Below are 23,906 nucleotides of genomic sequence, written 5' to 3'. Positions count from 1 at the left end.
CCACAGAGCCAATCATTTTAGGAGATTCTAAGTAAATTTTAATGTGTGACCCACCTTGAAGTTTGTCATTTTACTCATGCCAATTATCATAGTCAATAGTAGTTTATGTATGTCTATTGGCATTGTAGGTATGACTTGCTGAACTATTTTTACTCTCCATGCACCTTTAAGAGGGTTTGTGGGATACACATTCTAACCTGATTAAGGTGTAAGTCAAAATGGGTCCTGTTTTGCTAGTACATGAAATAAATGAGTGATTCCAAGAACAACTTCAATTTTTGGGAGTGAAGTTTCTTCAAAACGAAACAATTTAAAGTGTGGCAATATATGTATGTGAGTGTCTGTGAGTGTCTGTGTGTGTGTGTGTGTGTGTGTGTGTGTGTGGGTGTGTGTGTGCGTGTGTGTGTGTGTGTGTGTGTACAATTGCTTTCGTTTACAGTACAAATGAAGATGACTTGGCAAGCCATAAAAAAACATAACAAAATGAAAGTTAACATTTTGTATTATACCGCAACAAAACACAAAGGAAGAAACACAATTCTGTGTATTGATTCTTGAAACTTCACAGTTAAGACAACTACAAGAATCGCGTGAAAGTGAATTCGAAATGTCTATATTTATGTATGTTAATTGCTTCTTTTATTCAGACATCATATAATACTTTAGATACACTTCCTCAGGTGCTTCATAATAAACATTACCAGAAAATGACTGTGACTGTTTACATCTTTAGAGAACTTTATGCCTGTTAAAAGCCCTTCCCACCGAACAGGGTTTGCAAATTGCAACAGCATGGAGTAGGGTCTACAGGTAGGCGTCCAATATAAATGCACTTCTTAAAAACGCATGAACATTTAATCAATCCGAGGGCTTTGCAAGCTGAAGAAAAAGTAGAGCAAATAGCCTAAACTTTTTCCCCAGGCAAAAAAGAGAACTTGTGGATTCTTTCTCCAAAATTCACTACCAAATATATTTTGCTGCTTTTTAAGACATAAAACCCAATTTAATGTGGATCAAATTCTATTTGCACAGTGGTTTAATCCTTAAGCAGCAAAAATAGTGAAAAATATGGGTTAAATCTAGTTTTACGCAGTGCAAAATGATGAATTGTAATATTAGGGTTGTCAATCAGACTTTGCACCAACCCAACAGCAAATGTCTTTGCACCATGGAGTGCAAGTTTACAAATGGCATTCAAACCCAATGACTGGTGCGAAATTGCATTTTCAGTTATTCAGTGCAAATAAATGTAAGTTCTGCAAGCATCTTAGTGCAAGTGTTGTGACGAAATTCCACTGCACGGGTGAAATCTTGCACAATCTGGTAAACAAAAACAAGCCAATATCACCTGCTGCAAGAAAGTGCAGTGAGCTGCGCTGATCCGCAGATCAAAAATTCTAAAGTTTGAATTGTAGCAAGGCCGACTTCGCCTTCCATCCTTCTGAGGTCGGTAAGTTGAGGACCATTAACTTGAGTGATATTCACACGTGTTACAGAGCAAAGACACGACTGAAACGCTTGTTTGAAGCCATATATTAATGTCATTATTTATACATTATATACATACCAGAAATCAATGTAAATTCATTACATTCCTCTGGAACAAAGTCTAAAATGGATTTTTATTTAAAATGGTGAGTTTATTTTTCCTCCAGAACATCAATGTCTTAAATGCTCCTTTCAGCAAAAATGGTCTCATCTCACAAGCACTTGCTACTTATGCAAATATTTCCTGGTGTGAGGGTAAGCTTCCATGCTGTATTGAAAATTCAAAGTCCATTTGAGATGACGGTTCAGCGCGCGGTTAACGCATACCCTTTCTGAGTTCTAGCATGCCTGCACCTGAACGCGAAAATAGCGCCCGCAATCAGGAGCACCGCTGCCACCGGAACTGCTGCAACGTACCAGGAAAAAGAGGACTCTATACAAATGAAAAGAGCAACATTAACATTTGGGGCAATTAAGGGGAAATGCCTAACAGCAAGCAAATCATAACAAGGCATTCACACACACAAAAAAAGAACTTTTTTCAGATTACATTATTTGTCAGGGAGAATCTTGACAAGAGCACACATTATGGTGGTGCTGCTAGATTTGTCGGCAGCTTTTGACACAGTATCTCATTCCATCCTGTTGAACAGATTTAGCAACCTGGACATTCTGGGGAAGGCTCTCACGTAAGTCGAAACTTTTAAGAGGTCAGATCCCAACGGATGTATTTACACCTGCATTTTTCATCACCCATACCACTCAAATTGAGCATGTATCATTTTTCCATTTCATGAAGTTGAAAATCTTGAAAAAGTTCCTTTATCTAGTTCCTTTGGAGACAAGAAAAACTGTAGTCCATGCCACAGTCACCTTCCACCTGGACTATGTGAATAGCCTCTACCTTGGTCTCCCTGCATATTTGATACACAGTTAATTCAAAACTCAGCAGCTAGACTAATTAGGAGAGTCCTGCATCACCATCATATCTCTTCTCATCTGAGATATCTGCTTTGGATCCCTGTTGAACAATGCATTAAATTTAAATCTCTGATGATGGCTTTCAGAGCTTTCCATGGTAAGGCAAATCACTACTTGTTGAACTAACTGTCCTCATACACCCAAGAGAGGGTACTCAGATCAAACAACAGCCGACTGCTTCGTCGTATCCCTAAATTCTTGAAGTCTTGCCGTGGATCACCTCTTTTACTGTTCTCACTGATAAATTATGGAACAGACTTCCACCTAAGCTGCGCGGGGTTGGGTCTCTGACAAACTTCGAAAAGCTACATAAAACCTGGTTATTTGACACTGTTTAGCTTTTATGTTACTTCGAATGGCTTATATTGTTCTGCTTGAGCGCCAAGACGCTTCTGTTGAAAGCAGCCACACACGTCATTGATTGATTGTTGATTGACATTATCTACTGAGGAAACCAAATATGGTGTTCAACACAAAAATATATATTTTTTAATTGTACTATTTAGAAGCACAGCTGCGGGCAAAAATCAAAGATAGAGATATTTACGTAGAGAGCATTTCTCATCTTGCAACCATACTAAAATTTAGATTCAGGGTTGCGTCATTCCCATTGCAAAGTGCTAGTCGAGATTTACAAAGCAATGCAAGGGCCGATTTGCATCACCTTGCATGACTTTGTGGGAAAAAACCAGTAATTCAACATAGCGACTTGCACTGCGTTGCACTACACTGTATCAGGAAGGTATTTACATGCGTGGAGCATGGGTGTTCCTCTGCATCCATTGTACGAAAACAGCCCTAGGCAACCAAATATTTACTTCAAAATGTGTGATATACAAATATAAATATGAAGGCCAAGTCACTCAATAATATAAAAATAAAAAAATACTTTTATTTTTACAAAGGGGATTTAAAACCAATTTCAAAAATAAATTCCACTATCCAAAGTGGGAACGCAAAGCTACACTTCATAGCTTTCAGTCATACAAGCATTCATACCACAATATACCTATATATATTGATACTAATCACTGTCATATGTACAATCTGAGACATTGTACAAATGCTTCATTTCAATATTAGCAGACAGTGTTACATTGAACATGTCAATGGTTATAAAAATATTTTGCATAACAGAACATATGTTGCAATTAAGAAATGAGTGGCTTAGATCATCACTGACTATTTGTGCGATCTAGTCTACACGCATTTCGGCGACACAAGCTCCTTCATGAGGAAAGCCACAATGGAGAAGAAATGCCTGAAAATAGATAGCAACTGTACTTTGCCTATCAATATATTGTTAACAATATATTAAAAAAACAAGGAGAAGGACAAGATTAAAAGAAGTTAGCGGTAGGATTCCCAATCACCAGGACCATTATCCAAAGTGCATCCTTAAGTGAATATTCACCGAAATGTGAAGCCAGATGTGCCTAAGACCTTCACCAAAATTAAAAGAAGAGATTAATATTTACACACACGAAATAAGATTCAAAAGAGAGAACAAAGTATCTATGAATCCTTTGGTCCTTCCCAAGATGAAGAGGTTGTTGGAAGTAGTAAACGTGCTTATAGAATGATCATTCTTACCAACGGAGAGAGCAGGCTTCAGCTTGGGCAGAAACTAGGTGGAAATATTGGCTGAGACAAACTGTTCTAGAGGGACAGTAATAAATATAAAGATTACCAATGATTATCCAGAATACTATTGTAGGTGACAAGGTATTCGGAAGGTTCTTAGGTTAATAGGGAGGAGCAATAGTGTACCTTAATTGAATTGTTCTCAAAGTCCAAATTAGGATGTAATGGATACTTTTCACATATGAAGATAATATATGTGGAAAAAGACTCTGTCTACTTGGTTTCCAAGTAGTTCTGGAATAATAAAGATATGACTCAATTTTAAAGTCATGGCTTAAAATGAATATCTGCAGTATAACGTACATACTAGGATTGTCAAGTGACAAGAGATTAATATTTTTCACAATGTTGGTATTTAGTTACCCTGAATGAATGCTGAACCTCCTTGTGGTTGAATATGGGAGGATATAGTTAATGTTAGTTCTTACGCATATCTATGCCAATGTTCATTGGTTAAACAGAAAAAAACAACTCGATGTAAGTAAAAAGTATCATTGTATCCTTATGCATACAAAGGAGAGCTCATGGAGGGATTAAATATGAATCTATCTGCACGCAAGGTGACATTTTGACATGGTTTGGATCTTCAATATTGATAGAACTTATTGACTAGAAAAGATCTATGGCCGAAGTCTAACTATAATGGGGTAGAATTTATTGTGGGGAACCACAAAAATATGAAATAGAAATGATAATAATATCCAGATGTCTAATTAGATATTAGCAACAATATGTGCCATGAAGAACAAATAATTTGATCATAACATTGGTATTGGTGTTCTAGATGTTTAAATAAGTCAAACAAACATTGTACCATGTGTAAATGATAACCTGGGTAAGGCCCACTAGGAGGTAACAAAGCTAGGTCACAAAGGACATCTAGACCTTGCTGACAGGGCTCTCTGACTCTTAGTACAGCACTTGATATTGCACAGCTTTGGAGGGGATGGTAGTGGGAAGGCACATAGGGTAGTAGGTGAATGGAGTTTTTTTTTACTTCTGGGACAGAGGGGAGAGGCTTTGTCGTGTAAGGTTCCCCCAATACATCACTGCCACGCATAGCAGTTGAAAGCTGGGACATATGATTTGGGTAGGCCATACACACCATTAAATCATAGCGAGGTAACAGTGAATAACAGGCATGTTTTTCATTTCAGGGGTTTGAGTGACATCATAGACGAATCAAGCTTCACTCTAAGGGCCTGATTACGACTTTGGCAGTGCGGCGCCGGGTCTGCCCTGCGGCCATACTTCCAAAGCCATGGTCAGACTGCCCGTAGTTTAGGAGTTTCCTCTTGTCTCGCAGGCTTTGTTTTTTACAGTCCGACGGCTGTGCCTTGAAAATGGGCACCACAATGGGAACGCCAAAAACAGTTCCTGCAGGAACTGGTGTGCATGCACAATGGGGGGCACATTTTGTGCCCCCTTGTGTGCATCCACAGGACACAGAGGCACAAGGGAGCCCTCGTCGGCCACCTTTGTTTCCTCTAAGCCACGGTTTTTATGGCGGTGAAACCACCATGAAAACCGTGGCGGAGAGGAACTTGTAATATGCTTGGCAGGATGGCAGGGGTCTCGCTAAGCATATTATTGCCTTCTGACCACTGCAACACCGCCAGGGAACGGTGGTTCCCTGGCAGCTGCGCCAGGGCAATGGCAATCCGACCGCCCTTGCTGTAATAAGGCAATCAGGGGACCGCCACCGCAGCGCCCCTTCGAGTCTGGCAGACCGTGGATCGCCAAACTAGTAACCAAGGCCAAAGTGTCTATTTGCTGTCACCATCTACAATTCTATGTATAATACATGGGAGTGTGTAATCCCTGTATAAAGGTCTGACTCTACTTTCCTTGTTATACTTGAGTTGTAACACTTCTTGCCACCTACAATAAAGAAATGACGTAACTCCTCACCTTTAGTAATTTATTACAGTTGACTTCTGAGGTCACAACGCCTGACACCAGAGCCAACAGCCAGGATGAAAGTCAGGCCATTACAACTGCAGTTTAAACAATGAAAATGGGCACTGGCATTTCCTTCTTCTGATAATGTTTTTTAAAAAAGAATAAGTGCCTTGCGGAAAGGCGATGTTCATGGCTTTCTGATGCTATAGATCATTGCAGGAAAGATCGAACCTCTGCATGTTACTACACAATCTATATCACAGCATTTTTAACCTACTTATATTAAACTGCTTCTAATATCTTTTAGCAAAAACTACGAACTGTTTTTTTAGTATGTTTAATTTCACAGTACAGATTCTGCTTGAATTATTCCTTTCTGAGTCATAAACAGGAGGGGGACGACTCTTTCACGCCCCCTCCTACTTGCGATTCAAACAGGGACGGGAAAGCCCTTTTACAACCCGGAAATAATTTTCTGACTCGTAAAATGTCTTTAGTTAAAAAAGAAATGACTTTTTGAGGTTGTAAACCCTGTAGTTTTGTGTATTGTCAGGTTTGCAATCACAAAAGCGCTTTGTGCACGATGCCCACAATGCCCTCTGCAGTACATTAAAATTATATTGCAAGTCACCTTGGAGTTCCATAACTTATAAACAAACTCGACCTCATTCCTCTATGTGGTCACGAAAATCCTCTGTGACTTGCAATTATCTTATAATGTAAGACAGTTGGTTAATTAGCCCACATATAATACCTGGAAGCCTACAGTCCCGCGTAAAAATCTGCCTCTAATTTCCTTATTATAGATGTAGCTGCTCAACTGTATTAAGTTATTACACTTCAGATGTGACATCATAATGTCTGCTGACAGAGCCAGTAGCCAAGTTGAATGGCAGGTCACAGAGGATTGTTGCAGTAGCAGTTCAAACAATTAAAACACAAACTGGATATTTTTCTTATGATCTGTGTTTTTTAAAATGAACAATTATCAGCAGAAGGGAGAGATTTATGCCAACAGGTTTATGCTTTGTATATAGCTCATTACAGGAAAGAAAGAATCTCTCAGTTACTACTCATTCTTAAACACGGCTTCTTTTTAAACAGATTTTTATTCCGATTAGGATTACACTACCCTCTGCCGTACGTTAACAGGCGGATCAGAGTTCCTTGCCCTTACAATTGAACTCAGCCTTTGGCCTTGTTCCTCTATGGTCTCAGTACTCTTCTTTGCAATATTCTAATAATGAGCAGCAGGGGGATTCTTACACAGATAATGTGACACTTTAAAGAGCATTAAGGTGACGCCTGTACCCAGTGGCGGCCGGCACAGGTAAGAGCTGTGGACAGGTTGGGACTAAGTCGACAGATGACAGGATAGGTAAAATTAAATAAATAAATAAAACCACTTACCTTGCACTCGCAGCATCGCCTATCTCATCGTCTGTCGACTCCCCCCATCCGCCCTCTGCTCTAACCTGTGCCGGCTGCCACTACCTGAACCAACTAGGACCATGAATCCAGATCTCTACTAGTACCACAACTACAGTTGTACCTGTAAACTAAAATCATGTAAGTTCCCCTGTTCTCCAACATGATGTGACTGGCACACTATGTGGGAGTACGCACTATTTATGAATTGTCCTGTCACCTTCCTGCACTTGCCAGCATCTACTATACTCATCAACCGTTTAATTATAGTGCAACCCCTCTCGCTCTTTTGGGCGAAGGTACATTCTCATTTACTTCCTCTTTGTGCTAATTAGATGTGCATCACTTTGTGATAATTAGATGTGCACCAAGTCCAAGCAAAAGCATCAGGGCCATGTTCACACTTGCAGCATCACAGCATCAGGTGGGTTGGGAGACAGCTCTCCTCAGCTACCTTCCTCAGCCACCTTAGCCTGTCTGGATACACTGAATGCTACCATCATTCTCACCATCCAGCCAATGCTGAAGAAGCTTGGTGCTAGATTAGATGGACCAAACACTTAACGGTGCATTGATTTACCTGCAGCTACATTCACTATGAAGACCCTTTGATTTACATATGTGGTTAATCAGCTGCACATGGTTAAAAAGTCGCTATTGGTGGCTGTTAGAAGTGCTTAATTTGAGCCGGTGGTTTACAGTGCTCGGCACCTCCACTTGATTCTCAATATTGGCACCAACGACAGGCCACCACAAGGTGTTGCTGTCTGCCCAATTTTGAACTGAGCACAACAACAGCATTTACTAATTGAATATACATTAAAAATTAATAATACCTGCCATTTACACCATTCTTATAGCTTCAGGTGACATGAAATAGTCAGAATTATCAGACTTTAAGAGTTCTAAGGTTAGTAGGTATGTTGGTACTGTCATTGGCAGTGCTGACTGGGGCAATGGGTGGTGCAAGCTGCAGTGGCCTCCTCAGAAGGACCCAGGCACATACTTGTTTTAGAAATTAAGCACTGCTTGTTGGTAATACATTCTAACCTCAATTACCATGTCCCCAGGGCTGGGAGGCTTCTTCCTTTAACAGTGGGAATGATCAGAACCTATATCACCTAGAAGACTGCGCTTTGCAAATTCTTTTTGGAAAACGGTTCCTGCAGCAACATGGCCAGACCCATCCCATGTGTTAAAAAGACAAATGTATACATTTGTTTAACTTGATTTGGTGATGGCATTTTCAGTTCAGTTCAATGAAATATCAAATGCTTGAAAAATTGATTCTTGAATAACACTAAGGAAGTGCGAGAGAAAATCATGGCTTATTCCATTGAACAGACAGAAGTCACTGGGTTGGTCCTCATTCCTAGTCACCAGTTAATATTTGAAGTAATTCCTCACGTAGTAGATATTGATCACATGGGGTGTGGTATTCACTGGATGTAGCTGCACCTTCCCATTGTGATTTACGCACCTTAAAGGAGGTATTGTGCATTTTTACTTCTTGTTTTATCTTGCTGTGCTGTGAGGGGTAAAATAATGTATATTGCGGTTATTCTGCAAGGTTTTTTTCTGCCAAAATGTGTGCCGGAATTTTTTTTTGCTTGAGGTAATTCAGCACAAGCTGGAATCCAGATTTGGGCACAAACTACAGTCTGCTGCTGAATCTCAATTCATCAGGCCCTAAAAGGAGGTCCATTGTCATAATAGCAGCACATATAAAAATAATTGCATTGCTGAAGCTCCTGAGTAGGTTTTTGAGCTGGTGATAAAGCTTGCTCCTGAAATATGCCAAGTCTTTGGTTAAGACAGCGGCCCAGAGAACCGAAAGTAGTAATCCAAGGGTCACTCCAGAACTCCGTCCTTTTGGTATGGCCCTAGAAGATGTTATGAGGCAACGTGGGGCTTATAAGATTCCTTGGCTGCGGTCTATGGAAGTCTGTTTGGGTCAGATTGTGTACTTCAATTCGTGGTCTTCCCCTGGCGATGCCGAGTCAATCCCGAACTGTGAGCTAAAATGCGCCTACTGGCGATTTATAGGTAACCAGGCACTACTAAAGAAAACCAACCTGGACGCTTCAGAACATAAAAACTATCGGCCCATCTCGCTGCTACCAGTCCCCGCCAAGATTTTGGAGAAGACTCTATATACCCAACTAAGCACCTACCTGGAGCAACATCACCTGCTTGATGGCTCCCAATATGGTTTCAGGAGTGGCCACTGCTCTGAGACTGCTTTAACATGTGGAGTAAATGACATATGTACCCAAGTACATGCTGGGCATACCTCTCTGTTAATACTTTTGGACCTATCTGCAGCCTTTGATGCCATCTAGCCAACAAGGCTGGTTAACTGTCTTCAAGAAATCGGGGTATCAGGCGTCGCCTTGGAGCTTCTGTCCTCATTTCTCACAGATAGGTCACAAAAAGTAAAGATGGACCAATTTTATTCTGATTCCATTCCGACCTTCTGTGGAGTTCCACAGGGTTCCTCGTTGAGTCTTACTTTATTCAACATTTATGTCTCTCTGTTGGAAAAGGTAATTAGATCTTTCGGACTGGAGGTTCTGACTTATGCTGATGACAAGCAGATAATTGTGTCCATCACAAACAGCATCGAGGCATCTGCAGAAAATTTTAAATGCTACATGCGGGCCGTGGCCGCCTGGATAGTAAACAACTATTTACAACTCAATGGAGACAAAACTGAGGTCCTGGTATTTGGCAGCCAACAATCCATGTGGTCTCACTCCTGGTGGCCTGAAATGCTTGGACCATGCCCCTGCCCTGATGGATCAGCAAAGAATCTTGGTGTTATGGTCGACAATTCACTCTCTTTCGACCCCTAGGTCAACAGAACTGCTTCTACCTGTTTCTGGGTTATCAGGATCCTGAGGAAGATCTTTCCATGTCTTTCTCTCCCTTCTCGAAAGCAGGCAGCTGTTGCCCTGATTGTGTCCAGGCTGGACTATCGTAATGCACTCTACCTGGACATTAACAAGGGATCCATCCATAAACTGCCACTTGTAGAGAATGCAGCAGCGAGACTCGTGATGGATCTTCCTAAATTCCACTCATCTCCACAGAACTTTGGAAATTACATTGGCTTCCTCTAGAAAAGAGAATTCTGTTTAAGGCCCTATGCATTGTCCATAGGGCTCTTAATAATTCTGGTCCTGAAGGAATCAAAAGACTTTTCCGACGGTACGTCCCCACCAAACAGCTGAGGTCTGTCAATAAAAATTGGCTGGTAGTCCCCAGGTTTAGGAGGGCAAGGTGGGGGGCAAGACCCTTTGCCGTTGCCGCTTCTAAGCTCTGGAACACTCTCCCTTAAATGATCTCTTGTCAAGAGTCGCAGCTACCCTTTCGCAAGTCTTTAAAAACATGGCTCTTCGCACTTTAATATCTGAAAACCTCATCCCTACTACTAATGACCGCTGGTTCTATCCCTAGTACCTTGACGCCATTGGGCAGAGTTCAGTCATTCAGGTCTTGTGCTCCTCAAGGGAAGGATCGCTTACTGACACTTTTCTAGAATTTAAAGCAGATTTTTGCATGGAAGCATATTTGGATGAGATCGAACCTCCTCTGGCAAAGACCCTTTTTTTCAATTCCATTTAGGGACTTTTCCCATACGTGTCTTTAATGCCAAATGAAACCATCACCCTGGTGTTGGGGATAGCTCCTGGTTTTTGTGCCTCTTGATTGACGGTACAGTTGAGCATGTTATTTTCTTTTGCCCTGTTTATCAAGCAATTAAAAAGAAGTGGATTTTTCCTGTGTGCTGCAACCTGGGGATAAGAATTTATAGGACTGCATCTAGAATTTTAAGTACCAGTCAGTGTATTGTGTTCTCAGTCTTTCAATTTTTGATGCCTATGTGGAGGTATAGAGAGAAAAATCCACCAAGTTAGTGGGTGTCGTTTTTATGATGAACAATGCCTGTTCTTTTTTTGAGTTGTGTGATTTCAAGGTTAAAGTGATTTTAATTAGTGTTTAACGTTTTATGTTTATGTGATTGTTAGAGAGTATGGAATGATATATGCACCTTGTCAAAGGTTGGGTGGACTAATCCATGAGTTGGAATTCTATGCAAACTCTTTTATTCTCCTCTTTTATTATAGTATGTCTATTTATTCTTTTATGGCCTTGTGCTGAAATAAAGATTTATTAAGTAAGTAAGAAATCCAAGGCCAACGTTCTGTAAATTAACACTTTGAATCTTCCTTCCCGACAGAGAAAATCCGGCTAGTATCAATGAAAAAACATGCAGGGGCAATAGGTAAATACATGCCCCACCACCTGTCATCATGAAAATTATACCTGCTGGTCTTAGTTGAGCAGGAAGCATATGGATTCCATAGTCATTGTTTGCGATGCACGTAAAATCGGTGTTAAAATCCTCTTCTTTCACTTCATCGAAAACAAGCTGCACTTCCATATAATTGCCATCATTTTCAGTTGTTGCCCTAGAGAAGAAAAGACAATATAAATGTTTAATGACCTACATTTAATACATACACAAGGCATGGGTTGGTGTTAGATACATGCATATCATTCTTTGCTTTATGCAAATATATGTTTTTATATTTCAAAATTATGACATATCTTATTAGCGTCTCCTTAGATTTCTGGCTTCCAAATCAAAAGCTGAAACATGCATCAGCTTGCGGTATACACATCTAACTCAATACTAACAAACTTTATGAAGAAAAAGTACCCAGAGGGAGTGTCCCGATACATTCAAACACAGAAAGATGATACCTCATAATCAAATAACTTTGTGCTTAGTTTGGGTGTGTGTTGTGACAGTTCCTGAGCTTAGACAGAGATTCATTCAAGCATTCTATCCATAACTGTTTTGTATACTTATTGTGTCAGCCTAAGTGGGTCAGGTATGCCCAGACGTGGGTCCCTGGCATACTGTGCCACTGGAACCAAGCTGTACCCGTCTGATGGGTCCATAACTAGGGTGATGCCGGTGCTCGGTTGCTTGTGTCCTGGTTCAGGGAGGACTTGGCTTGGCAGTTCGGGTTGGATTCATCTGAATGGAACAGGATCAAGACTGGTTTGCATATAGCTGGGTCCAAACTGAGGTGGCCTGGTTTGCAAATTAACAATGGATTGGGAGGCATCCTGAGTGACTACCAGTGGCAGAGATTAATTCAAGCATTCCATCCATCACTGGTTTATTTACTTACTGTGTCACTCTAAGTGGGGAAGTTATGCTCAGACTTGGGGCCAATGCACACTGTGTCACTGGAACCAAGCCGGCGGATGAGCCCATGACTAGGGCGAAAACAGTCCTAGGTTGTTGTGTTCCTGTGCGAGGAGGACCTGGCTTGGCAGTTTGGGCTGGACTGTTCCGATTAGAGCAAGGTCATGACTGATATAGCTGGAACCAAACCAAGGTGGCGCTGTGTGCAAAATAATAATGGATTGGGATGCAGCCTGAGTGATTACCAGAAGCTGAGATGAATTCAAATATTCTGTCTATCACTGTTTTGTGTACTTCGAGAGCTCGACAGGATGAGGAATGGGACCCGAGGCATGAAGAGTGAGGGAAGAGGATATCCTAAAAAAAGACAGGGTAGATTACCTTTTAGAATTTCCTCATTTGTTCATTTTGCTCATCACTTGATAAGTGAGTAAGAGGGCTGATCAGTGAGAGGTGACAAATGAGTGCAAAATAAAGAGCGTGAAATGAGGAATAGAGAATGAGCGAAGAGGAGCGATGGTTGAGGGATGACAACTGAAGAGTGAATGATGTGGACCAATGCACTAGGACTGAATACGGAGTGAGAAATGTGCCATGGAGACTGAGGGCTGAAGAGAAATGTGGGATGAAAAGTGAGGATGCGGCATGAGGGAAGAGTGAGGAATGAAGGATGGGGAGTAGGGGTGAGGATTGAGGAATAAGGAGTGAGGAGTGAGGGAGGAGGACAGAGGAAAGAGGCCTGAGGATTGTGAAGTGAGGGCTAAAGGATGAGGAATGAAGTTATCCTATAATGGATGCTGCATACATGTGGGATTAATACTCAACATGCAGAGACGTTGACTACATTAAATCTGCTTCTATTTCTTTTGTATAATCTGACTTTATTGGCCAGATCCATCTCTTGCAAGCCATTGCTTGAAATATGCGGTAAATAGCTGTACGCGCGTAACATCCTGAACCCCACTTTATCCTACATCCCTCCATTTATTCACTCTCACGTGTCCCTTTCGTGGTGTGCTTCACTTGCGCGTTTAGCACAAATCCCCTAAAGACCACCCTGTTCTTGCAGCTGGAATGTGAACAGGCGCCAGTGTGGGAGGAAAGACTTTAAGGTGGGCACTTCATGGTGGGCAAGGGAGCAGGAAGGGATGATGAGATAGGGTCAGAGTGTAAACATGGCTGTGTAGCAACCCAAGATATGGTAAGAGGTTAGCTGGTGGTGAGAAGATAATGACAGTGGTGTAGCAAGAGCAAAGAATAGAGATCAAAGAAGCAGGAAAAATGTTATCCTTTTTTTATTGATATTTAATAATAGTGACTCTATATTACTTTTTAGTATTAAAAACAGGACATTAAAGTTAAATAGATAACTGATTACTAAGCAAGAGACATTTGCTTCCTGTATTACACTGAGGTACTAACAGTCTTGAGCAAAGATTTTAGAAGACAGCGTCATTTGGGATTTGAGGTTGCAGTCAAAAATGAAGGTTAAGGGGGTGAGACAGCAGGCTTCTAGATCTTGGGTGTAGCTCAGCAAGTTAAACGTTTAGTGCTGGAATAAACGTAGGTGATAAATTGAGTAAAATAAATGAGACAACAGTAGCAATTCTTATATGACAGACATGTGGTATGAATTGCTTATAAAACGAGTTTCTATTACATTTCTCATCCGATGAGGATTGGTGTGAAGGGCGCTCTTGCCACAGTCAGGCATTCTCTCCCTAGCCCAAAGCCCCTGCCCAAGCTGACCCTTGTTTCGCAAAGCTTCTGATATCATAATGTGCACAACCCCGGCTGCCTTGCAGCTTTTCTGAGACTGGGCTTTTTCTAGATGATTCTCTGTTTGCAAACAGACCGTGGGCGACTGAAAAGGCAATCAACAATGAAGAGATGAATTTAGGCTGAAATCCCAATAATTAGTAGTGTGCATTTTAAAAGATCAGCAATAGAAAGAAAGGTCTGTTAAAAAAAACGTAGGGCGTATTTAGAGTTTGTAGGTTGGGATACTCAGTCACAAATGTGTCAGCTGTCCAATCCGCCATTTTGCAGGAGTATTATATTCTATGATCCTTGTAAAAATGATGGACAGGACATCTGCCACGTTTTGATGGATCCCGTCCGCCACACTCCAACTTAGGCCCTTAGTTGTGATTATTAAGATGATGTTAACATTTCATGTAAGGCCCCCAGTGATGCCGCATTTTATGAATATTCTCAGACTTTTAATGATTTTGAATTAGTGGAAGATCTGAACACCTCGTGCCATTCGATTGCAGACCCTCCCACATTGACGTTTTGTGTAGGAATGTGCAACGTTGCAGATTGTCTCTCACAAACTTCCCATAATTCTCGTGAACACTACAGTTAGAAGAAGTCCGCTAAATATTCTGCATCTGGGGTTTCACATTAAAATAGAGACCCTCACATAGAGGCATATTTACAAGGCGGCGATAATAAATTATCGCTGCTTTTGCGGTCGTTTTTGGCCGAAAAGCGGCGATAATTTTATCGCTAATTAGCAAGGTCACGCTAACGCGTGAAACCTTGCTTTAGCGCCGGGATTCTGAACGCCCAGCTTTGCATCTCTAATGAGATGCAAAGGGGGCGTTCCTGACCTGACATGACAGGAGAAATGTCGCTTTTCCTATCATCAAGCCCCACGCTATGAAGCATAGCGGCAGGAAAAGTAGTGATAACCCCTGTTATCGCTACTTTCCTAACGCCTGCTTCAGGACTGACTTAGCCATGATATCCTATGGAGGGTGGATATCATGGCTAAGTTTGTGAGTCCATATTATCGCTGGGTTTCCAGCGATAATCTCACGTTAGGCAGTTAGCGCTAGGATTTTTATCGCTTTTGAGATAAGTGTTGCTAATAGTACGCTATCTCAGCGATAAAAATCCACGTTAGCCGGCGATAATTATCCTAGCGCTAAGTGCACTTAGCGATAATTATCGCCGGTTGTTGCTGATATTCCCCTTAGTTCCACGAACTATGGTAAACCAATAAAATGTCGCACACCAATAGCCACGTGAGACGGTGCAAACCCGACAGGGGCTCAGGTAGTGAATTATTTGGTAAGGGAAGTACATTTGAGATAACAAAGGGAGAAAGAAATGAGAATAAAAGTCTATAATTCACATTTGTCTGCTCAAATTATGACTCGCTGCTGGCTCTGGTTTGCTGCTATGAAGGGTCCCTCAGTTCTATAACCAAATCCACAAGGATTAACCAATTTAATCAAACTCATAAAAACAACCGCAGAACGATGACACGTTATGTCAGCACAAAATATTTGAAATATGTGATTTGTCAGGTTGGAGCTCTGCAGTTTGTACATGACTCACTGAGCCATCACAGCTTCAGATTTACCGGCTTACGCATGCAGGGTTTTCGGTTTGCATATCCGTTCCCAGTCTCTGCGGATAGCAACTCCGAGCATTCCGTGGTTTGTAAAGATGCACTTTTAAACGTATTAAACTGATTTCAGGACTACTTTCAAACATGCAAGACGGGATACTTTGATTAGGTACGTTTCAGCATAATAGTTGTTTTCCAATGAAGCTGTAAAACTCTACCAATATCAGGGGAGTTTTTATCTGAAACAACCTGGATACTGTTGTCGAAAAGTTAGCCCCCTCTGTATGAATTTGCCGTTAATTTAAACCACTGGCACGCATATACATTCTCTCACATTTCAAACACCTTCACCACGCTACCGCGCATTCTTTTACCACACTTACTGGTACTTTAAATTCCTGTCCCAGTCTAACACTGCCACCTACTGTTCAGAAAGTATACATTAATTCTTAATACATTTTTAATTACATTTGTCCTTTACAGGTTTGATACTATTTTAACATTTTATATTTTTGGCGGGAGACCCTCAAAGCCCCCTTTTTAAAATGACCCTTAAAAATATATATGTAGCGTATGCAGAAACACTGCAACCTACTGTTCAAATGGGTATTAAATCTTGCGTTGTAAAGACGTGCGTGCAAACTGCCTTTATAATGTAAAAAATGCATGGTAAATGTAATCCGAAATAAAAGTTTCTGAGTAAAGGCTGTTTCCCTTTCAGGTGACATGGTTAATTCTTGTCATCGAGGACACAACAGTCTGGTTCCATTTATCTCTTGGTGAAACACTGCAATCTAGAGCTCCAACCCCATTGATTTAATGGCCGTAAACCAACACCACACCTTCCAAAATGCGTCGAGCTAAAATAGAAAGACCAGGACTGGAATGGGATGTGCCGGTGACATGGAGTCATCCGGGAACTTTACTAGTGATGGAAGCGGAACATTTTTTAAATGCAATACATAGCGAACGACTGATCGATAAATAAACCCAAAATCTATTGCCACTACGCAGTGATCCCGAAAGATGGCCGAAATGCAAGCTATGCTTAATTTCAGTTAGAATTTGATGTAGATACCAGAAAACGTTTATGTCCCCTTTATTGGCCGAAATGAAAAGTATTTTGGGGACTGGCAGTCAATTCTTATTCTACCTCATGGATGTTGGGTATTTATTCTGGAAGACCACTAGTTAAATGTGGATGGAAAGATAATAGTAAAGTTTCACCCCATGAGGCAGAACCACCCCAGTACTCACTGAAGAAGGCTGATTCAAATTTGTATATCAGTCTATCATACAAAGAAATATTGTAGTCATACATGTGTGTCCTTAATATGTTTACATAACGATCATTAGACTGGATTTAGGTTTTCTGTTCTCAACACCAAAAGGACCATACTTTTGCCAACAGTATTTAGGACACATCTATGTCAGAAGGTGTTCTGACAACAATATTCTGGTCACACACCTCAGGAGAATTGCAGAGGGCTAGCAGGTTAGGGCTGACATATGCCACGTTGTTCAACAACAGTTAACTAGGAGTGGAGGAATGGAGTTAATGAGGAGAACTGATGTAAAGCTGAGCTGGGGGTCCAGCCTGAACAGGATCTAAGACATCAAAAGTAACCTCCTACATACAAGATATCTGTTGCCTTACACAGCTGGCATGTATCAGTTTTACGCTGTAAAGTCTCAACATACATACGCATACAAACCCGATAAAATTCATTCATTTTTACATTTGCTAAATCCATGTAATCATTACCCTGATGGTGGTGAGAGGTCAACTGTGAGATTGGAAACCTCACTCAAATTTGCCAGTTCAATATATGGGGTCAGTCAGTCCAAATAACTTTGGGGCATATCAGCAAGCCGTCTTCGGCCGAAAAGCGACGATAGTTTTATCGCCTAATTAGCAAGCTCACGCTAACGCGTGAAAACTTGCGTTAGCGTAGGAATTCCTAACGCCCAGCTTAGCATCTCTAATGAGATGCAAAGTGGGCGTTCCTGACCTGACAAGACAGGAGAAATGTCGCTAAGCCCCAAGCTATGAAGCATAGCGGCAAGAAAAGTAGCGATAACCCCTGTTGTCGCTACTTTACTTACGCCTGCTTCAGGACTGACTTAGCCATGAAATCCTATAGAAGGTGGATATCATGGCTAAGTTTGTGAGTCCCTATCATCAAGCTAACGCCACATTGCATGAGATAATCTCACGTTAGGCAGTTAGCGTGAGGATTTTTATCGCTTTTGAGATAAGCGCTGCTAATAGCACGCTATCTCAGCAATAAAAATCCACGCTAGCCGGCGATAATTATCCTAGCGCTAAGTGCGCTTAGCGAAAATTATCGCCGGTTGTTGCTGATATGCCCCTTTATCTCGACGAAAGAGTAACGGCATACAAAGTATTCCACAAAATATACATTCCAATATATTAAAAACAATACAGAATAAAAAGAGACATCTATAAAATCTGGTGGTTATAAAATACAGATAAAAAGGAGAGTAAAATCATAATCAATAAATGGAATTCATCGATATAAGATCAAGAATTAATCAGGTGGCGCTTATCTTACTTATAAGATTCAGACTAGGGAGTTCGACTTCTTGTCTTTATAGCAGCTAAGAGGAACGACGCCAGACAAAAACATACCAAGGGATGCTGTAATTGCTGGAAGTAATAAAGTGCTGGCGGCATAGAGTGAGGAGGAGGCATGAATGGAAATGAGGTGTGAAGTGTATGATAAGTGCAAGCATGTAAAGTTATAAGCCCAAAATAGACCCTTCCTCAAGAATTTTCTGTTTACTTGTTTTGAAATTAACAAATCAGAAAACCTTCCAGGCTGATTGGACACTGACTACGGTCCTCATTTCAAGTAGCTCAGTAAACTGTTCCCTACGCAAAAATCTGGGTATCACAATTTTAAAAGTTGTAGGGCCCGATTCACAGAACAAACTTAAGACAAAATCCTAAACTTAGTACCATTTTGGTATTCACAGAATGCACTTACTACTTCTGGTATTCACAGAATGAACTTACTACTTTTGTGATTCACAGAATAAACTTACTACTTTTGCTATTCACAGAATGGATTTACGACTACTAACTTTACGTCCCCACTCGGGCTGGAAATTCCGGCCCGGAGGCGGAGCTTCCGGCCCGGAGGCGGGGCTTCCGAGCCGGAGGCGGGGCTTCCAGGCCGGAGGTGGAGCTTCCGGCCCAGAGGTTGAGATTTTGGCCATGGTTAAAACTCCACCACTGGCCGGAATCCCCACCTCCGGGCCGGAAGCTCCGCCTCCGGGCCGGAAGCTCCGCCTCCGGGCCGGATATTCCAGCCCGAGTGCGGACGTAAAGTTAGTAGTCGTAAATCCATTCTGTGAATAGCAAAAGTAGTAAGTTTATTCTGTGAATCCCAAAGTAGTAAGTTCATTCTGTGAATACCAGAAGTAGTAAGTGCATTCTGTGAATACCAAAATGGTACTAAGTTTAGGATTTTGTCTTAAGTTAATTCTGTGAATCGGGCCCGTAATGTTTATCGCAGCCATTAATTACCAGATTCAATATATATCACACCAGGGCCAAACTGGCTGTAGAGGGCACCAGGTGTTTCTCCGGTGGGCCGCCAGGGTGGGGGCCAGTCTGGTTTTGGACCACTGGGGGGCCGGTTTTGTTACCGGGGCCGGTTTGGTTTCCAGGGGCCAGGTTGCAGCATAGATGCAATATCCGCCCCCTGTAACGAAAGCAGCTGTAGTGTTTTACACTCACACCACCCCCCCATCAACTCCCTGGCAGCCGACCCAACTCTTAAATTTGAAATTACAACTCTTTCTGAGTTTTTAGAGTCCTAGCATCAGCACTAGCTTCTTCGGGCTCTCTCAGCTAGAAGGCAGCTGGAAAGATAGCAGCTGAGAGCTCTGTTGGAATCAGCCTGCTGCACGACACTATCCAACCGGCTCCCTAACCCGCAGTCCTGCATTTCCTAACTTGCATTTCAGGGCGTTGCTTGGTCAATAATATTAGGGGCGTGTGATCCTGGAGTTCCCCAAAATGTTTCAGAGTGCATCCAACTAAAAAGAACAGGGGTGGCTGGCGGGAAGGGTAAGGGTGAGGTTTGGGATGGCCAGGGTTAAGGACATACGTTCAGAGTTATTTTAAAAAGTAAGGAACATTCTTGGCATCATTAATAAATACATAAAGCCAATGGCTAGTGAAAACAAAGCTATACAAACCTACCCATGCCCATGTCATACAACCCAGCTATGTATCAATTATATACTTACCAATACTATAAGATAAGTGCTTCACAATGCCATGTTTACAAAGAGCCATGTTACAATGCCTCATTCACATGAAACGCACTAGTGTGTATGCCTATTAGCCATCCACTGTGCCACGCCGACACTATATTGCATGCTTGGCTCACTGAATTATTGCATTTTTAAAATAGATGCTAAAAAGGAGGTCCCAGTTCAAATAAACTATTGGCAAAGGAAAGAGGTTTCACTTTTCAGACTTATTGGCTTTGCCAATGGTTTTAGACATGCCGTCTAGCATCTTGATGCTGTACAGCATGGCTAAAGAAGGAAAAGAGCACCAAAAATAAGCATGACGGTAAGAAAGAGCAGTGCGGCGCTGGATGTTAGAAGCACACGGACGGGAATGTAACTGGATGGAACACGTGGGTGGGCACATCATGGAGGAGGGCAGCAGAGATGCACTTCCCTGTTCTGCACTACGGTGGATACTTGATAGGTATGCTGGGTGCAGACCTTGCCAGTACACCAAATTACAAATAATGTGCTGCCCTCGTGCAGCTGCGAACTCATGTCTGCCCTCGGGGTAGCACATTAGTGAAAGGTGGACCTGCTGTTTGAAGCAGCCGGTGTGGGTTTCACAGTGCAGGCGGTAACAGGCCTGGTTTTAAAAGGGGCACATAGATCACTCACTGCATCCTCCTGCTGAGGCACATACGTTGCAGGGGTCACCCTTGGGGTGCACTGACTCTGCACCATCTCTTTGGAGCCTCCTGACTCTATTCTCCGTTGCATTGTGTTCTTAATACGGCGCAGGTGCAGAGGCAAAGGTTTGTTTTTTTAGTGTAGGGCCGCGGCCGCTCGTTAATGATGGAACGGACCCATTTGAACTGTTCTAGGGCTAAATGTGAATGGGGGTGATCTGTATCACAGAAGGGGATGATCTGTATCACAGAAGGGGCTGCACAAGCATCTAGGTCAGGAGCACAGAGAGTGGAAGCATTTTCCTGTTGCGCCCCACGGGACACTTAACGCAATATGGCCACAGCAGTGCCTGCTGTCGAACCTCTGTTGGAAAGATGTCTCCTTCGCAGCTGTTTGGTCACGATCTGTTAAGCTCACTTAACCTTCTGTGTTGATTGCCAAAGAGAGATTGAACCCTGCCAAGTTTGCCAGGTTGAGGAGTGACTAGCTGCTTCAGTTTCGGTCCTTTCCTTGCATTCTGATTCTTTTAGTCTTCTTCACCTCATTATAAAACCAGGACTTGACACAGAATGCAAAAAAAAAAGATTTGACAATAGAAGCGAGCTATGTGTGTGTGTGTGTGTGTGTGTGTCACAGTACCTAGACATACTATTTTATATGGATTGAAGCCAGCTCTCCACTAAGCGCATTAACCAATTAACTAACCTAGTAGCGCTGGGTAAACTCACATCATTACAGCGCTTTAGCATCCTATGTCAAAAAGCAGCTAACTTCACTAAAAACAGCACATTTTCATGCTACACCTTTGGGTCCAGGTTAAAACAGTACCTGTATCCAGGGGCCTAAAATGAATATTGCGCTGTAATGTTTAGATTTGGTGGCATCTTTAGCCCCGTGGCCCATTGCCCGAATACCAAATGTAGGGATTGAGGGGTGACATCATGACTATGCTGGCCTAAGGAAGCACTAAGTGACAGAGCGGTGGGGACGCACAGGCCAGGCTGCTTGGACTATGTCTAACTTGCAGACCGTCCACCCTTACCGATCGCTTCACTACAAAGATTCAATGTCACCCTGTCTCACAACTCCACAATCTGTCATTGCAAAGGGTTCTGTGGGGTCACAATGATGACAGTGTGAATGACAGAGGCCCAGGTGAGATCCATTCTTGATTGGCCCTATGCCCTCAATCCCTGGGCCCCGGGACATCACAAGCTCACCTTTGAGAGGGCTAACACTTACCCTGCTGCATCAAGCTTCAAATAGTAACTTGAGCACAGGACGGCACCAGCATGAGCAAATCAGGATGTGACCCAATACCAAATATATTTGGAGGTGTTCCATCCATACATTCCCGTTAAATATGCCCCCTTCCTTCCTGCTATGTCATTTTAAACTGATTTTTGCAGCATATAATCTCATTAATGCCGCATGGTGCATGTGGCGGCCGACATGGCTCGCTAGTGGGCGGGGGGGGGGCAGGCGTGGGGGGTGTGCGGACGGGGGTCACGATTGCGGTAGGAGGTGAGCATAATAAAAAATAAATTAAAAAAATACCTTACCTTGCTGCCGGGTCATGCATCTCTGCTCCTGCTCTCCTGCTTCCGACTTCAGGAACAGGAAGCAGGCAGCCAGGTGCCCTCCCCTAAGCCAATCACAACGCTGCAATGCAACCAGGGTCTCGAGTGGTGGGCATGTTCTCCATGCAGGCTTTAAAGCAGCCTGCATGGAGAACAGGGAAAGTTGCATGACTGGTTTGGGTGGCACGAGAGGACCGACCAAACAGTCATTGCGCACTTAGGAGGGGGCAAACCACTCCTCCCATCACCTGCTCCGAGAGCAGAGCAGCCCGCCCACCCGCCTGTGCAAAGCAGCACAAACATAAAATGATAATAACTGATAGTTATTATCATTTTATGCTTTTGCTTCTCGCACTGCTTGAAAGCAGTGGGGTGATGCTCCTCCGCCATTGAGGAGGAGCCGCCACTGGCAACAATGTGGAGCAAAGTTCTTGAACACGAGCTAGAGCTTGATAAGAGGAGCCAGAAGAGGCCATGGGAGCCCTGTGATTGAATCAGATGCATCAGGGCCTTCCATTGAAGGGAGCCACAGAGCTGATGCTGTTCGGTAGTGGGGGTACAGATCCCCAGGCTGATGAAACTTGGTGGGCTGGAGTGATGGGCCCTATTCTTGAGCGGTTTGTGCAGCAACCAGCTTTTATTGGTGGATCTTGTCACTGAAGCCGAAGTTGAAGGATCTGAGCCAAGCTCAGGAAAGTGAGGCTGAGGAAAAGGCAAATTATTTTTTCAATGGTTTTAAAATGTTTTTACTCCAATTTCGACCTCATACACTCTTTATGTACCATGGAATGGAGACATAACCCTTAACACTGCCATGCACAGAACACATCCGCAAGTTATATAGCTGAGTGTTTGCCACCTCAATGGTACATTCATATCACGTTATACTCACACTTTGCACTACACCATTAATGCACTATAGAGCAAACTCTTGACATATTCATGCACTCAGCATAGCACCAAGTAATATTGGTGGCTAAGCATGTGTCACCTTAACAACACATTCATACACTCATACCAAGATGCATATCAACCATGTAAAAGAAGATAACTTAAATGTACCACACAGGTATAGCTTTGCATCAAAGCCAGATGATCAGAAAAGATGCCCAGAAATGCAGGGGCATATTTATAACTAAATGGCGCAGCGCTGCAAGCAATTTAGCAGCGCCAAGCTGCCTCATTAAAAAAACACAGGAATGCACCATATTGACAAGAATATGGAGCACCCCTGTGTTTTCCCTAGCACTGGTGCTAAAAAGTTGCCTAGTGCCAATGCAGGCACCTTTGCACCATGGAGCAAGGGTGTCTGCGTTGCAGGAATGATTGTGTTTGTGCA

At 42.4% G+C, this 23,906-nt stretch overlaps 1 protein-coding gene across 2 annotated transcripts in view; it reads right to left on the bottom strand.

Annotated features, from left to right (window-relative positions):
• Nucleotides 1-642: 642 nt before the first annotated feature.
• The window catches only part of LOC146805523 (interleukin-1 receptor type 2-like), a 160,190-nt gene continuing 136,926 nt past the window's right edge, over nucleotides 643-23,906 (bottom strand). For both annotated transcript variants that reach the window (XM_085620517.1, XM_085620518.1), the window contains exons 8-9: nucleotides 11,773-11,918; nucleotides 643-1,921 (exon numbers count right to left, since the gene is read on the bottom strand). In XM_085620517.1, coding sequence (XP_085476643.1) covers nucleotides 1,794-1,921; nucleotides 11,773-11,918 — 274 coding nt within the window. In that variant the 3' untranslated portion in view covers nucleotides 643-1,793. The remainder of the gene's footprint in view (nucleotides 1,922-11,772; nucleotides 11,919-23,906) is intronic.

This window comes from Triturus cristatus, chromosome 8 (genome assembly GCF_964204655.1).
Source record: "Triturus cristatus chromosome 8, aTriCri1.1, whole genome shotgun sequence".
NCBI classification, from domain to species: Eukaryota; Metazoa; Chordata; class Amphibia; order Caudata; family Salamandridae; genus Triturus; species Triturus cristatus.
Note: the sequence above shows the minus strand (reverse complement) of the source record. Positions and strands in the feature narration are given on the sequence as shown.